The 18,503-nt window shown below is 42.5% G+C and overlaps 1 protein-coding gene across 2 annotated transcripts in view; it reads left to right on the top strand.

Moving 5' to 3' along the window:
* adcy8 (adenylate cyclase 8 (brain)) overlaps nt 1–18,503 on the top strand; it is a 229,790-nt gene that overhangs the window by 70,395 nt on the left and 140,892 nt on the right. For both annotated transcript variants that reach the window (XM_033998810.3, XM_033998809.3), the window contains exons 3-4: nt 15,434–15,564; nt 17,090–17,201. In XM_033998810.3, coding sequence (XP_033854701.2) covers nt 15,434–15,564; nt 17,090–17,201 — 243 coding nt within the window. The remainder of the gene's footprint in view (nt 1–15,433; nt 15,565–17,089; nt 17,202–18,503) is intronic.

The raw sequence follows: 18,503 nt of genomic DNA, 5'->3' as shown, positions 1-18,503 counted from the left end.
CCCCTAAATCCTGGTATTAGTTACATTCATACATATGACTGTGACTAATATTTTTTAGATTAGACTCCTTCCTGCGTCTTCAGTGTGCAGTGCCTGCCTGGGCTGCTTTATGTCAACAGCAAAGTGGACAATAGGTTGCATTCAAAACTAAAATATGGACAATTTGAAAAAAAAGAGCTTCACAAGAAGATTTTAAACAAACTTTTTTAAAAGAGAAAAAAAAATTAAATACAAGAAAAAAACACTTACTGACATAAACCTCACAATGCAGTATTTGCGTTCAGTGGGAGAAACAAGAGAATCACCAGCTACCTGAAAAAGGCCTGGACACCTTTCAAATGTTCTCTCCGAAACATAGCAGCGTAACCTGCGCAGGCATATGAGTGCAGCGTTTTCTACAGCAGCGAGTTGCAGTTTACACAAGCAAAACAAAATTCGCAGCCAAACAAAAACAGCTTAAGAAAGAAGATAAGAAACAAGAATATATCTGGGGTTCAGCAGTTACAAAACTGAAAGAAGCAGTAATAGTTGACAATGATCTTGTATCTGTGATGCAACAAACTAAAACACTTGTACATCAGGAGTTTAATTCAGCTTTGTGATAGGAATGATGAGTGGTGACGTCAGGCCAGAAGCAGGAAAGAAAAACAGGCAGTACTGCTGGTTCAAAGGTGTTTGCGCTGTTTATTTAAACAACAAAAATAAAGTTTTAACAAAAAAACACACTTCCTCACAGAGTGAAAATAAAACAGTTAAACAAAACCAAATCTCAAACCCAAAACACGTAGATCGGTCAGGCTGGGCAGTAGCCTTCACTGACACAGATTTCTTTTAGTTTTAGTTTTAGTTTCGTTTCTCTCCTCTCGCTCTCCCGTTCCTCCTCCGAACACACACCCAGGAATGCAGAGAGCTGCAGGCTTTTATACAGGTGACCATCTCCCGATTAGCAACAATTACACAACTAATTAAACTCGGGAGATGGTCACCTTCTGCACGAGGTTTTTAATTACTGTGGATGGGGCTTCCCATCCACCTACTAAACAATACAAAACATTTGGCTACGCCGTCAAAACAATAACAAAACTCTATAGCCTGGACGTCGCGAGTTCGAGTCCAGACTATTCCACAGCCGACCGTGGACGGGAGCTTCCAGGGGGCGGCGCTCAATTGGCAGAGCGTCGCCCGGGGGGAGGGAGGGTTAGGTCGACCAGGGTGTCCTCGGCTCACCGCGCACCAGCGACCCCTGTAGTCTGGCCGGGCGCCTGCAGGCTTGCCTGTAAGCTGCCCAGAGCTGCGTTGTCCTCCGACGCTGTAGCTCTGAGGCGGCTACACGGTGAGTTCACAGCGTGTACAGAAGCGGGCGGCTGACGGCACACGCTTCGGAGGACAGCGTGTGTTCAGCGCTGGGGTGGTAGCGGTGAGCTGAGCCTAAAAACTAATTGGGCATTTCAAATTGGGAAGAAAATAATAAAAAAACTAATTGGCAACGACTAAATTATTTAAAAAAAAAATAAAAAAAATAAAAAATAAAAAAAAAATAACAAAACACGGCTTTGCCGCTATATTTATAAAACAATAAACCCTGTTCTAGAAATAAATAAACAAATACATGTACAGGGCTCCTCGCCCTGTTACATATCCCCCCCTTGTGCGAAGCACATCTGGCCCAACGGCCACCTCCCCCCTTAGTCCCAAAGTCCTGCTTCAAAGTCCCGGAACAGGGGCAGCAATGGGCCAAGGGTGGCGGCTACGATGGGAGGTCCTCCTTCCACCCCAACAGCTGTAGCGGCCAGGCTGACTTCACACAGGCCGGCTCCTCCGGCCAAGGTAATTTTAGCAGCCATTCGGCTGCCTGTGGGGGTGGTCTCCAGACCCCTTTTTGGGGCTCCGGCCACCCGATCTCCTGCAGCAAAATTGCTGCAGGGGGAGCTGTTCTCCTGACCTCCCCCACCTTCTTCGTGGCTTGCAGCGACCGGCAGGCGAAGCAGAGCCGGCAGCAACCCCAGGCGAAGCAGAGCCTGCAGCGACCCCAGGCATCGCAGAGTCGGCAGCGACCCCAGGCGAAGCAGAGCCGGCAGTGACCCCAGGCGAAGCAGGACAGGCAGCAACCCTAGGAGAAGCAAAGGACATAGCCAGCCCAGGCGAAGCGGGACCTTCAGCAACCCCAGGCCCCTTCATGCAGTGACGTCCTCGGTCCTGCCTGCTGAGGGAATAAGTAGTCGTTCCGCAGAGCTCACTTCCTCTTTTGCCTCTCACAATGGTAAAGTAAGCTATCTGTGTCACTAACCTGAGTGCGTTTTGAAAGAGCTCCTCTGAGTCGACTGCACTTCCCTTGCATTCGTGCTGAGAGCTGGCTTGCCGCTCTCGTGGAATCAGCAGCTCCATTTGAGTGTCTTTTTTCTTTCTCATGGCCTGCTTTGCTTGCCGCCCCATCATTGAGTGACTCTGCTGGCTGTCGTTCAGTCAGCCATGTGTTCCTCCATTGGGATTGTGCTTACCCTCTGCCCCGCTGTCGAGTAGTGCATTGGGCCTTCAAAAAAAAAAAAAAGTGCGTTCTCCCATCTGCTCTGTTGTTTTTCAACTAATTGAGCTCTCGCCCGCCGCATCTTCAGCCTGTGTGCCTCCCCTGGTGCCTTGGCTCGCGTAGCGCCTTGGTTTTCTAACCTTATAGCGCTGGCTGTTTTGTGTTATTTCCTCTGTTATTGCAGCTAAAAAAAAGAAAGAAAGAAAGAAAAGAAAGAGACACATGATCCTCCACCGGACTCCAGCTCTGCCACGCCCCGCTGTTGAGTTGACTCCGCTGGATTGTCTCGGCCTGCCCTCTCGGTGTGCTTAGAAATTCAGTTCAGCCCTGTTGCCGTGGTGTCTGTTCTATTTGCCCTCACAGCTTTGCTGTTGTGTGCGTTGTGGCGGAGTGTCCCGCCCCTATATACACTGAACAAAAATATAAACGCAACATGCAACAATTGCAAAGATTTTACTGAATTACAGTTCATATAAGGAAATCAGTCAATTGAAATTGAAATCAGTCAATTGAAATCTATGGATTTCACATGACTGGGAATACAGATATGCATCTGTTGGTCACAGATACCATAAAAAAAGGTAGGGGCGTGGATCAGAAAACCAGTCAGTATCTGGCGTGACCACCATTTGCCTCATGCCATTTGCCTCATGCATCGCGACACACCTCCTTTGCATAGAGTTGATCAGGCTGTTGATTGTGGCCTGTGGAATGTTGTCCCACTCCTCTTCAATGGCTGTGCGAAGTTGCTGGATATTGGTGGGAACTGGAACACACTGTCGTACACGTCGATCCAGAGCATCCCAAACATGCTCAATGGGTGACATGTCTGGTGAGTATGCAGGCCATGGAAGAACTGGGACATTTTCACTTCACAATTCACTTCCAGGAATTGTGTACTGATCCTTGCAACATGGGGCCGTGCATTATCATGCTGAAACATGAGGTGATGGCGGCGGATGAATGGCACGACAATGGGCCTCAGGATCTCGTCACGGTATCTGCGTGCATTCAGATTGCCATCATAAAATGCAATTGTTCATTGTCCGTAGCATATGTCTGCCCATACCATAACCCCACCGCCACCATGCAGCACTCTGTTCACAACGTTGACATCAGCAAACCGCTCACCCACACGATGCCATACACGCTGTCTGCCATCTGCCCGGTACAGTTGAAACCGGGATTCATCCGTGAAGAGCACACTTCTCCAGCGTGCCAATGGCCATCGAAGGTGAGCATTTGCCCACTGAAGTCGGTTACGACGCCGAACTGCAGTCAGGTCAAGACCCTGGTGAGGACGACAAGCATGCAGATGAGCTTCCCTGAGACGGTTTCTGACAGTTTGTGCAGAAATTCTTCGGTTGTGCAAACCCACAGTTTCATCAGCTGTTCGAGTGGCTGGTCTCAGACGATCCCGCAGGTGAAGAAGCTGGATGTGGAGGTCCTGGGCTGGCGTGGTTACACATGGTCTACAGTTGTAAGGCTGGTTTGACGTACTGCCAAATTCTCTAAAACGACGTTGGAGACGGCTTATAGTAGAGAAATGGACATTCAATTCTCTGGCAACAGCTCTGGTGGACATTCCTGCAGTCAGCATGTCAATTGCACGCTCCCTCAAAACTTGAGACATCTGTGGCATTGTGTTGCGTGACAAAACTGCACATTTTTTAGTGGCCTTTTATTGTCCCCAGCACAAGGTGCACCTGTGTAATGATCATGCTGTTTAATCAGCTTCTTGATATGCCACACCTGTCAGGTGGATGGATTATCTTGGCAAAGGAGAAATGCTCACTAACAGGGATGTAAACAAATTTGTGCACAAAATTTGAGAGAAATAAGCTTTTTGTGCGTATGGAAAATTTCTGTGATCTTTTATATCAGCTCATGAAACATGGGACCAACACTTTACATGTTGCGTTTATATTTTTGTTCAGTGTATATATGTGCACTGTTTTATTATTATTTGTATTATTGTTTGCGGCACGGATAAAAGCGCTGCGTATTTGTTATTGTTTTAGATTTTAAAAACCTTGTGAGGATGCATGGCTGATCAGCTACTGATTATTTAACTAGCTGACAGTCACGCATCCTTACTAAACTCGTGTAGACTGTGGCCGAGGGGTAATAAGATAATTAACAGCTAGTTAACCCCTCAGCCAGAATATTAAAGCCTCCAGCTGTCTGCGCAAAGGGGAGAGTGTCAGAGGCGAGACGTGCTTTGTGGAGAGAAAAACAATTGCTATATTTAAATATACTTGTTTTGTTATTGTTTTTTTGGCCAACGTGCCCTTTTGTTTGTAGTGTTTTGTTTTGTTTAAATCTTTTGTTTTTGTGTTATTATTTAATAAAATAGCTGAGCGCCATAGCGCTTAGTTTCACACCCGCCCTTTCATTGTTTATGTGTTGCTCCTTCCTGGTCCGTGACGTCATCACTGCAACCACTCTGCCACATATGGTGTCCTGCGTGGGATAAACACCACCAGGAGCCGGACCAGGAAAGCAAAGTGAGTTTTTTTTATTTGTTTTTTCAAAAATCGTTTTTTTTGGAGGGAAAAAATAAATAAATTAAATAATGGGAAGAAAAAGGGGAAGGGAGAGGAACGGCCAGCCCCCACAACAGAGGGACAGTGGAAGCAAGAGTGGAGCTCCCGCTGCCGCCTCCATGGCCAGGGGCTCCCCTCCTGAGTTCGCCTCCCAAGGGTCAGCTGCTGCTGTCGCTGCCTGGGGTCGCCGCCGGCTCTGCTTCGCCTGGGAAGCTGCCAGCTATGAAGATGGGGGGAGAGGTCAGGAGACTAGCTCCCCCCCGCAGCAGTTTTGCTGCAGGAAATTCGGTGGCCGGAACCCCAGAAGCTGCCGGCTACAGAGAGTAGGGGGGAAGGTCAGGAGACCACCCCCACAGGCCGCCGGGTGGCCGCAAGATTGCTTTGGCTGGAGGAGCTGGCCTGTGTGCGGTCAGCCTGGCCACTACAGCTTTTGGGGTGGGAGAAGGACATTCCCACCGTGGCCGCCACCTTTTGCCTGTTGCTGCCCCTGTTCCTGGGCAGGGACTGTAAACCGGGACTTTGAGGACTAAGGGGGGAGGTGGCCTGGTGAGGCCATGTGTGCTGCGCACAAGGGGGGGCATGTGTGGCGGAGTGTCCCGCCCCTATATATATGTGCACTGTTTTATTATTATTTGTATTATTGTTTGCGGCGTGGATAAAAGTGCTGCATATTTGTTATTGTTTTATATTTTAAAAACCTTGTGAGGATGCGTGACTGATCAGCTACTGATTATTTAACTAGCTGACAGTCACGCATCCTTACTAAACTCGTGCAGACTGTGGCTGAGGGGTAATAAGATTATTTAATTAATTAATAAGATAATTAACAGCTAGATAACAGCCTCCAGCTGTCTGCGCAAAGGGGAGAGTGTCAGAGGCGAGACGTGCTTTGTGGAGAGAAAAACAATTGCTATATTTAAATATACTTGTTTTGTTATTGTTTGTTTGGCCAACGTGCCCTTTTGTTTGTAGTGTTTTGTTTTGTTTAAATCTTTTGTTTTTGTGTTATTATTTAATAAAATAGCTGAGCGCCCATTCATTGTTTATGTGTTGCTCCTTCCTGGTCCGTGACGTCATCACTGCAACCACTCTGCCACAGCGTGTATGTGTTTTTTTCTTTACTGCTTTGCGTGATTCCTCCACCGGGACCCAGGTCTGCTGTGCCCCACTGTTGAGTTGAATCTGCTGGTTTGTTTCAGCCCGCCTACTTGGCGCGCTTGGTAGTAAGCTCACCCGTCTGGCCTGGTGACTGTTATTCTCCCATAGCTCAATTGCTGTGTGAGCCTCTATTTTCTTTTCCTATTACTGCCTTTGCAGTTCAAAAAAAAAAAAAAAAGCAGTACACTTTTTCTTCCTGTCCAACACGCTGCCCCGTTGTGTGACTGCACGTGGTCCAGAACCAGGTTATCGCCGCGCTGAATCCTGGTGCAGCACTGTGCGCTTCCCTGTACTGCACCCCTGATTGCCTACCGCAGCCACTCGAGCCTGTTTCCACCCCGGTGTATGCTATGCGCTACCCTGAGTTGTGTTGACTACACGCGGTTAAGGCTAGGCACCTCTTGGTGCCTCAGAGCCTCAGTGCCTCTGTCCTCCCTTTGATGGGAGGGAGCCAGACGTGGGATTTCAACACAGCAGCGATCTCGGAGGTATTCCCAATGCTGTTCACAGTGCAATTAGTGTGGTGTCAAAAACTATTGGGTCTGATGGCCCCAGCTTCATCAGCCATCCAACGGGTTACTCCACATGCACCTGATCCAAGCGTGGCTCATTGCCTTTCGGCTACACCCCAAGCGTGACAGACACCGTCAGCTGACCATGTCTCGCCTATGCTGGGAAGACAAACCTCCGGGAAGGTGTAGTGATGGGAGTGATACACAACTGTCAAGTAGTGACGACAGATGCATCTAACCTGGGCTGGGGTGCTGTCTGGTCAGGCAGAGGAGTCAGTGGGTCCTGGACAGGCCGCTGAACATCCCTGCACATAAATATGCTGGAGGTCCGAGCATGGCCCAAAGCGCTTTTGTACGCTTTCCCGCCAATACCGCTGCCCCCTGCCTTCCTCGAGAAGGTCAGGAGAGAAAAAACGACAGTTCTCCTGGTGGCCCCCAGATGGCCCAGGAGAATCTGTTTTTCAAACCTTTGCCAGCTGCTGCGAGGCCAGTCCTGGGAGATCCCGCTGCGCATGGATCTCCTCAGTTAGGCGTAAGGCACCCTCTGGCACCAGAACCGGGCAGACTCTAGCTGTGGGTCTGGCCCCTGAACGGGACCATCTGTCCACCTTAGGGCTCTGAGATGCGGTCGTTAGTACACTGCAGAACAATAGGGCTTCTTCCATAAGAGCACTGTATGCTTACAAATGGAGGTATTTTCAAAGTGGTGTATGGCCAGAGGTCATGACCCCATCTTTTTCCCAATAGCAATTATTTTACAGTTTCTGCAAGATTTGCTATAGAGGCCCCCCTCTATGTTGAAAGTGTACCTGGCAGCTATATCTGCATGCCACGTCCCCATAGACTCAGTATCCCCGGGCGCCCATATTCTGGTGACCCTTTTTCTAAAGGGTGCTTCCCCCTAGAAAGGATGTCCTCCCCGAGTGGAGTCTGGACATGGTATTAGAGGCTCTCACTAAGGCCCAGTTTTAGCCTATACATTCCATAGAGCTTAAATATCTCTATATGAAGAGCCTTTTTATTGGCCATCACCTCCGCTCAGTGGGTCAGTGAGATACAGGCTTTGTCTGTGCACAATTCCTGTATGCGTGTCTGGGATAATGGAAACAGGCTATCATTGCGCACAAACCCTCCATTCCTACCTAAGGTTATTACGGCTTTCCACTTGAACCAATCAGTGGAACTAGTGGAACTTGATTCGGAGGAGGATAGGAAACTGAATTCCCTCTGCCCATTGGGGAAATCCAGCCGGAACGCACCAGAACCTTGTTCCAGTACTTTTTTTCTATAGGCAAAACCTTGATTTAACCCTTTGTGGACATCACGAAAATCCCTTTTCGGTCCATTGTTGGATTTTGTCCGACATTGCAGAAAACCACGCTCTAACACAGCCTGTGTTGCGTTTAAGCCGAAAAAAGCTGAGACAAGTCATTCCCTAATCATCTCTGATCAGAAAGAATGTGGAAACAACCAAATAGACCATTTACAAGCTGAGCAAAGCCGAGTTGAACACAGACAGAGACTGAGACGCACAGAGAAAAAATGGCAGAGACGCAGCAGGCAGAGAAATTCAAGGCGGTCTGAAGAAATTGCACAGATGATGGATGAGGCAGAAAGTACAGACAAAAGCAGTTTGGATGATGATTTTGATCAATCTAGTGACGAGGAAGTACACTTTTCACTTACTGGAATCTGAGGAAAGTGACCACGAACCAGGTGCGCAGCCGGAGGAGGGATGGAAACGCACATCGGTAACTGCAGATGCTTTCACAAAACTCTCATTTACTGTGATAAATAAGGGAGTTCAAGGGAGTGCTACTTTGAGACGTATTCAAGAGATCACGTTTCTTGCAGATCTTTTGGATGCTGCAACTTTGCCTTCCCCCCACCCAGGTGCCTCAGGCTGCTTTTGTTAGCAGAGGGCAAAAGGTCAGGAATGCGGTCAACTATGTGACACAAAATGTCGTGAACTATTTATCCCAGGTAGAGACATTTGCATAGTGTATGTTTGTTTTAGCTGACTGTGAAACTGGTTATGTCTCTGCTATTGTTCCTTACTTTGGCAGCCTAACAACAGACTCTCTGCTAAGACCTGATGGTGCGCATACCTTCTCACAGTCACTGCCATGGAAGGTGCTCAACATGAGCACTAGCCTTTTGTCCTTCCATCCTAGCACCATGACCGTGTTGTCCATTTTTCAGGTTGAGGCCTTGCTTCACTGGTGCTGGCAATACTCTTCTGTTGGCCATTACTGTTCCAGTAAGGTGGATTTTTATTTTTAGCAGTTCCATGGCCAGGTTGTAACCTGTGTAAAATCTGTCTGTAAACAAATGAAAGCCATGTCCATTTGTGGTCTGCAGCAATGTTTCACACAGGTGTTCCCCCTCGCTCATCGCCCCGTCTCGCTCTGAGATGTCCGCGACTGCCAGTGGTCGGTATGGGGGCAGGAGCAGGGGGAAGAGCCTGCTGGCTAACCAGGTACTCTAGGACCTGAGCCATCTGGCTCTTCAGGTCCGAGATATCCTTGGCCTGCCTACTGTGCCTTGCCTGGTTAATGCTCCTCGAAGGAGACCATTAGTGGTTGCAAGCTTGGTGGGCTGAAGTCTGTGCTCAGGGTATGCTCTGTGAAGGACTCGAAGGCAGATGGAGGAGAGGGGAAGACGGGGCTCCCAACGCTGCAATGGGCTCAGCTGAGCTGGCTGAGGAAGCCGCTCCTGTAAACTGAGCAGGGTCCGATGCAAGGAGCGTCTGAGAGGCACCGAGGCTCCGAGGCACGTATGTACCAAGGGCACTAAGCGCACCGATGCAGGGAGCATCTGAGCACCGAGGGCGTCGAGGTGCTGAGGCTCTGAGGTACCGATGCACTGAAGGCGGTGAAGCACTGAGGCATCGAGGCTCTGTGGCACTGGGGGCACCGATCACCAAGGGCGTAAACACCGAGGTTACTGGGCCGGGTGTCTAGTAGGCAGTGTAGTGTTGAGCACTGCCTTCAGACAGTATCAGAAACAAACAGCGGGTGCTGCAGAGCTGGATCCAGGTAGAGTCTCTCTTTTCTCTTTGTTTATATATATATATATATATATATATATATATATATATATATATATATATATATATATATATACAGTCACCTCCAAAGTTATTGGCACCCTTGATAAAGATGAGCAAAAAAGGCTGTATAAAATAAACAACACAGGTAATGAGCTTTATTTGATGTTCAAATATATGGGAAAACCATATTTTTTTATTCTAATACAAGTAATACTATTTTTTTTTCAAAAAGATGGGTGTCAGAATTATTGGCACCCCTAAAGATTCTTATAAATAAAATCAAACAGAATTAAATCTGCATTAACATTCTACTTCTACTTCTTTAAGTTCATTCTACTTCATTCAACTTCTACTTCTTTAAGTTCATCTCAGTCTTAAGGAACTGTATTGTGGTCTTCCATGGCTTCCTGTTTCACTGGGGTATAAAAATGAGGTAACACGCATATGAAATCCATTTGTCATCCATCACCATGGTGAAAGGCAAATAACTCACAAATGAAAAGAGACAAATGGTTGTTGACCTTCATATGGGTACAAAATAATGGCTAAAAAACTAAATATACCACTTACCACTATTAGGGCAATAGGTAGAACTCCCCTTTTTTCCCTCTGGACACTTATCACTCTTCCTTTAAATGTGCTTTACTTGCTCTTATCTGCCCCCTATTTTACTGCATTTAATCCTGTACTTTAGAGTACTGTAATCTGTCACAAGTGTTATTTAATCTGTAGTATTTTGTATTTAATTATATCCTGATGTAACTATCACTGACACTGTTATCTGCTCCGGTATTAAACGGTATTTTGTCATACTTGTGCTTGCTAGAACCAAAGTCTTTGTATTTTTATCTTGCTCCTAATTGTATTATTACTTGTACTGTGATTCTTGAAATGTATTTTTGTTTATGACTGTAAATTGCCCTGGATAAGGGTGTCTGCTAAGAAATAAATAAATAAATAATTAAAAAGTTCAAAACCACTGGAACATTGGTAAACTTGCCTGGTAGAGGACGCAAGTGTATCTTGCCCCAACGCATAGTGAGGCAGATGGGAGGCAAAGGGAAATCCAAGGGCCACAGTTGGAGAATTACAGAACTTGGCTGCATCTTGGTGACCAAGTCTCCAAATCTACAATTAGACGCCACCTCCATGCCAATAGGCTATTTGGAAGGGTTGCCAGAAAAAAGCCTTTATTGAGAGCAACCAACAAACGTAAGTGCCTGGAGTTTGCTAAACGGCATTGGCACTTTGATTGGAACCGGGTGCTATGGTCAGATGAGATGAAAATAGAGCTCTTTGGCCACGCACACCAGCGGTGGGTTTGGCGTTGAAAGAAGGATACGTGTGCAGAAAAGAACCTCATACCTACTGTAAAATATGGTGGTGGATCTTTGATGTTATGGGGCTGTTTTGCTTCCACTGGTCCTGGGGCCCTTGTTAAGGTCAACGGCATCATGAACTCTACCCAGTACCAGGACATTTTAGCCAAAAACCTGGTTGCCTCTGCCAGGAGGTTGAAACTTGGCCGCAAGTGGATCTTCCAGCAAGACAATGACCCCAAGCACACATCAAAATCCACAAAGAAATGGTAATTGACCACAAAATCAACATTTTGCAATGACCATCTCAGTCTCAGGACTTGAACCCCATTGAAAACCTGTGGTTTCAATTGAAGAGGGCAGTCCATAGCGCAGACCGAAGGATATCAAGGATCTGGAAAGATTCTGTATGGAGGAATGGTCTAAGATCCCTCCCAATGTGTTCTCCAATCTTATTAAACATTATAGAAAAAAACTCAGTGCCCTTATCCTTGCAAGGGGAGGGTGCACAAAGTACTGAAAATTTATAATTTGAGAAATGTGTAATGTTGGTTGATTCCATTGAATCATTAATAAAGTCAAATATATTCCACATGTTGGAAAATTACAATATAGCTCTGTACTGGTATTATTTATTTTATACAGTCTGTTTTGCTCATTTTTATCAAGGGTGCCAATAATTTTGGAGGTAATTGTGTATATATAGTTTCCAATTCCGGGGAAGGTGGCAAGCCGACTTCCAGCAATAAATTGCAGGGGAATTAGCAGAAAAACTCAAAGTGAGAGCTCTTTACAAGAATCAATCATGCAACTGAAGAGGTTAGTTATACCTCGCTTACCTACCTGATTGTGAGAAGCAGAGAACGTGATCTCCGCGGAGTGACTACTTATTCCCTCGGTAGGCAGGACCGAGGACGTCACTCCTCGGAGGGCCCTATCGACAGCTCTGACATAAAATGCTCAGTAAATACCTGACCTGTGGCAGGCATATCCCAAAAGTTTTTGTTGTTGGTCATCTTCGAATTGAAAGGGAACTAACAATGCATAATGTTAGTATTCTCATTAAGCATATTGTAGGCTGTCTAGCGAACACCTCATTGGTGTATGCTTAGACCAGTTAGGGCTGTGCAAATACTTGCAATACTTCCAAGTACAGTTAACCTAGGTTAACTCGACACCCCACGGGGATGCCATCCATTTAACCACGGGTGCACGCGAGCCATGGCATTAACATGCATATAAATAACAGAACTCACACGTTTACAGTATTACAGTATTTGCAAGTTTATTTTTAGTTAAAAGTCCTTATGAAAATGGTTGAAAGAACTGCAGTGAATGAATCAACTCCAGTATACAGTACTGTACAAACTCGGTACAACTCAATTGTTTTGTATGCAAAAACACATGCTTTGAAAGTTCTGCTGACAAGCTTGTTATCCTGAATAACGTCAGTTGAAGAAGAACACATTTTTTGCTTCTCACTCATTATGGGCTTACACTGTAACCAGCAGCACTTGGTAGTTGCGAATAAATGAAAGAACGATCCGTTTCCAGTCAGAGGTCACAGGTCAGTCATGTGAATCGACAGTGTCGAGTTATTCACTAGACTTTTTAACAGTTTTTATCCCTTCGGTACTGGTAATAAGTGTCGAGTTCCGAGTACAGCATGGTGTCGAATTAAAAAATTAAAAAGCAGGATACATATATTTTATATGGAGAGAATTCAGGACCAAGGATGTCTGTCAAATTAAGTGAAGGTGTTGAGTTATCCATCAGTCGAGTTAACTGAGGTTGACTATCTATTAAATGAAGCCGAACAAGCCTATGAATGAAAATGTTAATTTCACAACCAAAAAGTTGTCTTTCCCTCCTCTCCTTTACAGTAAAATACTAAGCAATGGCAATTAACTTCCGCATTGAGTGATTTCAAAGCTGCTTGGAAGCGGATTTTCCTTTCACCAGGGAACTTTTTTATTGCCTTACAGAGGCTGTAAACTGACAAATCAAACAATCGACTGCTGTGCATACTGGGATATGTATTTCTTTGTTGAGTTTAATCAAAGGTTATATCTTGTTTAGGACTACAATCCCACAATTCAATGCACAGATGATGCATTACTAAGGAAACAGGCAAAGTGAAATTGATTTTACATTAAAAGGATAAGAGAAAGGCTTAACAAATAATCACAGATACAATATGAGTGGTTTTAATTTGTCAGATTGTTATTGATTGGTACGCAACCATTGTGTAACCAATAGCAACCGAGTGAGCGCTTTTTGTGTTGAGTATGTTTTATTCCATTTAAGTAATTTAAGACTGTGGTACGTTATATCTTTTATTTTTCTATTCACAGGATTTACACAGAAAAAAATGTTTACAAGCCATGGTAAAAGCACAGTAAGGTTTAGTAAATGCATACTATGGGCATGGTAAAAGCACAGTAAATGGAAAAACTACAATGCTAATTTCCTGCAGTAAAAAAAACAAAACATTAAAATGATATGTCCATATGTAGTATTTATATGACCATTTCTGTATAAAACTGTCATACAGAAACACGAGTTGTTTACCCAAAATGTTGTGACTCAATATAAAGCAACAAAAATACAAATTAAATCATTTTCTCGATTATGAAGACATAATTATGTCCCTTGTGGTGTCATTTTTGCTCTATTATATAGAGAAGGGTTGACATTTCTAGTGGGTAATTACACTTTGACAAGTCAAAGGCACAATTTGGTTGTGAAAGGGGTCACTGTAGCTTTAAACCAGCTGAAATGCACCAGGCTGTAATGGAAATTAGGTCAATGTGGAGATTCTCAAAAGTCTACAGATTACAAATATCGTTGCTTAAGGTACATCAGGGCACTTTCCTTTCTCTCTCCTGAGGGATTACTTGGGAAACACTTAAAAGCATTTATGTGGAGACGGCTTCTTACAGGGCAAATTGAGATAATTTTGCAATTCTATTAGTGTGATTACACCATGACAGTTCAGACAAATACAGTGGAGGAGTACTAATTAGCATAACTATTTTCTGGTTCAGGGCACAATCCAAGGCTCAGTGAAGAAGGTTTTTCCATTTATTTTTATTACTAGCGTGAAGGTTGTAGAAACAGACTTGTTTCCACTTTTCCTGGAATCTGATGATGGGAAAGCTGTTGTCAGTGCTCACCAATGTTCCAGAGGTATCTAGTAGTAACAGTGCAGTGCTTCCTCTGAATACCAATCAGGTATGCCCAGCCACCTCACACTTTGGCAGTGTTGTGAGTGTATTGACATTTAAGGTGTGAAGGTCGCTGGTTCAATGGTTCCTCTGCAATATGATGGATACAAACATGAGAATACATTTATAAACTAGTAATACAATCAAGTACATCAATACATTTTTGTATTATCCGTAGGAGCAAAAAAAATATGTCACCTGGTCACAACCATGCTACCTGTATATAAAGTTAAATAAAATATGTCACCTGGTCACAACCATGCTACCTGTATATAAAGTTAAATAAAATATGTCACCTGGTCACAACCATGCTACCTGTATATAAAGTTAAATAAAATATTGCCGTGGCGGTGGAAGAAAGTGCAGGAAACAGTTTTTTAAAATGACTCAATAGCTCTTCATTAAACAAACACACAGAACAGGAACCGACAAGGCCACAGCACTAATAAATACAGGTTTTGTAGACCTGGCTGAAACCAGACAGACACAACATGATAAACAAAGTAACACATTTATGCAAATTCAGAATAATACAGACCAATAGACACAGAGGCAGAAAACAACCACACATCTGTCCCTGTCTCTCCCTTGCTCTGCCACCACTCTGTTACACTATATACACATTGTAAGATATCATTACGTCTTTAGTGCATCAAGTACTACATGTCATATTATGGATGCATGTTTACCTTACCACTTTAGCATAAAAAATAAGTTATACATTTTATAAATATAACCTTATATTTTGATTGAGTATTTTTGATTGAGAACTTTTCTGACCATTTTCTTACTCTTATTCTGAAATAACACTGTTTTGTTGATATCTTTAAAATGTTCCAATAGTTACACTTAGTCATGCAGAAGAGAACAATAGATCAATCATGGTCTATCTTGACTGGATGTGAAAGAAAAAAAAAAACATGGATAATCCTGCATGACCACAAAAACACTCAATGTACCAATACAGTATATCTGATGTTTTCTGCATTTATCAAATTAGTGATCCATAGTTTGAACATCTGTGACCATGTTTTTGAAGCTACAGTACATGTTAAGTCATGAATGTGTGTAACAGTTTGATGCATCTCTTCTCAGGAGAGGCTGGTTCTATCTGTATTACCTCGATTTGTAGTTCTGGAGATGATCAATGACATGGCTAATGTGGAAGATGAGCATCTGCAGCACCAGTTTCACAAAATCTACATTCACCGCTATGAGAATGTCAGGTGAGATGTTTCTGACAAGTCTTATATAACAGATACTCCCTTCCAGTGCAATGCATCAAGCAGAGTTCTCAAAACATATAATATATCGTACAGCTTACGTATTTAAATTAATCACAACAGACTTTACAATAACCCTTATGAAAATGGTCCTTTAGTATCATACAAGCATGCTGTTATTACCATATAGTAGCCTCTCTCTCTCTCTCTCTCTCTCTCTCTCTCTCTCTCTAGCTATCTATCTATCTATATATCTCTATATCTATATCTATATATATATATATATATATATATATATATATATATATATATAGTATCATGAAATAAAGCTTACAAAAGCTTAAAAATACATGTGTTTTTGTTTCAGTAATTTCTTACAAATTTGACATATAATACCATAATATTCTCTCCTGAAGTTCTGTAGCAGTGGATTGTTTACACTAGCTAAATTATTTCACAGTTTTAGTGGTGAATAGTTAAATATGCTATATTAGCCTGCTGTTGACTGTGGTTTTCAAATTAGGAACAGCAATAATATTCAATAATGTTATATTATTATTATTATTATTATTATTATTATTATTATTATTAATTTATTAATTTATTAATTTATTAATTTATTAATTTATTAATTTATTAATTAATTTATTTATTTATTTATTTCTTAGCAGACGCCCTTATCCATTGTGACTTACAGTCGTAAACAAAAATACATTTCAAGAATATATGCAACTCAATCATTTTAATAATCATTTTCAAGACAGATACAGTATGTGGGGTTTTAATGGGAGTTAGAGAGATTTGTTAATAAAGTTGTCTTCTTAGTAGAGATGTAGTACTAGTATTCATTTAGGTAAATTTAACTTGTAAATGAGCCATTCATTAGTCAGTTCTGGGTCAGATATTCAGAAATAAGTTTTTTTTTTTTTTTGGTCTTTTGTGTATTTAGTGGTTGACTGTTACTGTAACTGAATAAACTACCAATATTATGAAAAAAAAAAAATTATTCAGATTGATACTTTTTTATTATGCTGTGTTGAAGTATTCCACCAAATTACCTTATATTCAACTGTCTAATACATTTTATACTCAGTGTTTGGATATTCAAATATTTGTCACAGCATAAAATGTATTACAATAATTTAATTCTTGTGACTTGAGAGTCTATTTTTATTCTGTGGTCTGTTGCAGATTTGCCAAAGTATATGTTTGCACCCACCACTTATGTACACTGTACCATTAAGACTTTAAAGTCTGAGGAGTCGTGTAACCCATCTTCTAGTTTTACAAGAATCCTCATTCTTTTAGTGATTTTTTTAAAATGGTAGTGAAGACAGTTATAAAATATGTGGGGGATGCAACAAATAAAGTTGAGGTTAATTTAGTAAAAACATTCAGTAGAAATATGCTATCCTTGTGATAGGGCAATAAAATGGGGAGTTGTACTTTGTGCTGAATGTGGTATTCTGAGGTGGATTTAGATGTAATCGAATGCAATATTAATGTGATATTTCCATATTTTATTCAGCATTCTTTTTGCAGATGTGAAAGGGTTCACCAACCTCTCCACCACCTTATCTGCGCAAGAGCTGGTCAGGATGTTAAATGAACTGTTTGCAAGATTTGATCGACTTGCACACGTGAGTTGACTGTTATTAAACTTATTTAATGAAAAATTATCTCAACCTACTAGTTCACATATACTGTTTTCTTAGGGAAAGAATTCAAGAATCCATAAATAACAACTCCTGTGGTAGGTTTATTATTCTTAGTTAGGAATTTAGAGACTATAGGAACAATTCAATCAGCTGGGAAATATTCAGAGATATGATTAATTAATGATTACTGAGCACATGTCAATGAAATCAAAATAAATACTGCTCCAGATTTGCTCAGTTTAAATTTAATTTCACAATAAGGCATATTCAGTAGTTTCATCATAAAGGATCATATTCATAAATCCCTCTGTGGCAGGATAGCATCACGGCACAAGCTGTTACCGGGAGGAAGGAGACTCAGAGTTTGGTATTTAATACAAAACCAAAGTAAAAGGCACAAGGGCCAAAACAACAGGTTTATATATAAAAAATACAGGCTGGACCTTCACCACCACCCGTCACCGTCACCGTCACCGTCACCGTCACCGTCACCGTCACCGTCTACACACTCACCTAACTTCCTCCACCAAACAAAGGCTTTCTCCCCTTTTTATACATGTGGCCATTCCCTAATTAGCACTCAATTACCTCATTGGAGAATGGCCACACCTGTGATTAATGTAACCCCATCCATGCCAACCTTATATTTCCCCACACACTATTTACATTTGGAGGGCTTTTGCCCTGCCACACCCTTCTACAACTGGAATTACCATACAGTATATCACAGAAGATTGGTATAATAGAAAACATATTAGCAGATAAACATTTCAGCTTATGTTTTCATCAGGAAAACGTGTGTCTAATTGAACTAGGGGTTAATTGAATCAACCTATATCCCAACCGGAGAAGCCATTTTACAGAATTAAGGAATCCAGCTGTATTAGCCCCAGATGTTTGTGGTGATCCCAGGGTGGATAGAATCAACACCTAAGTTTCTTATACAGTTTCTTTAAAAATAATTTATCATTGAGAGAGTTAATTTCTTGACATTTCCTCAGTTTGGTATTACTGCCTAATTTAGTTGTTATTTTAAGTGAAGAAAGAGACTCAGCATGTATATTCAAAGCAAGTGCCTCGGTACCTAGACAGAATGTACTGCCTTTGTGGCAGCATAGTCTAAAAACAAGATGCATTGAATGAAAAAAAAAAAAAAAAAAATACATATATATTTTTAGTTTCAATACAGTACAGTCAACCATTATTTTTAACAGTTGCCTTAAGCCAGGACGTAGAATACAGAGATTGTAAAGATCATGTACTTAAGTAAATATGCAACAGCAG

The sequence above is a fragment of the Acipenser ruthenus genome, chromosome 4 (genome assembly GCF_902713425.1).
Source record: "Acipenser ruthenus chromosome 4, fAciRut3.2 maternal haplotype, whole genome shotgun sequence".
Classification (NCBI taxonomy): domain Eukaryota; kingdom Metazoa; phylum Chordata; class Actinopteri; order Acipenseriformes; family Acipenseridae; genus Acipenser; species Acipenser ruthenus.
This window is presented reverse-complemented; position numbering and strand designations above follow the sequence as displayed.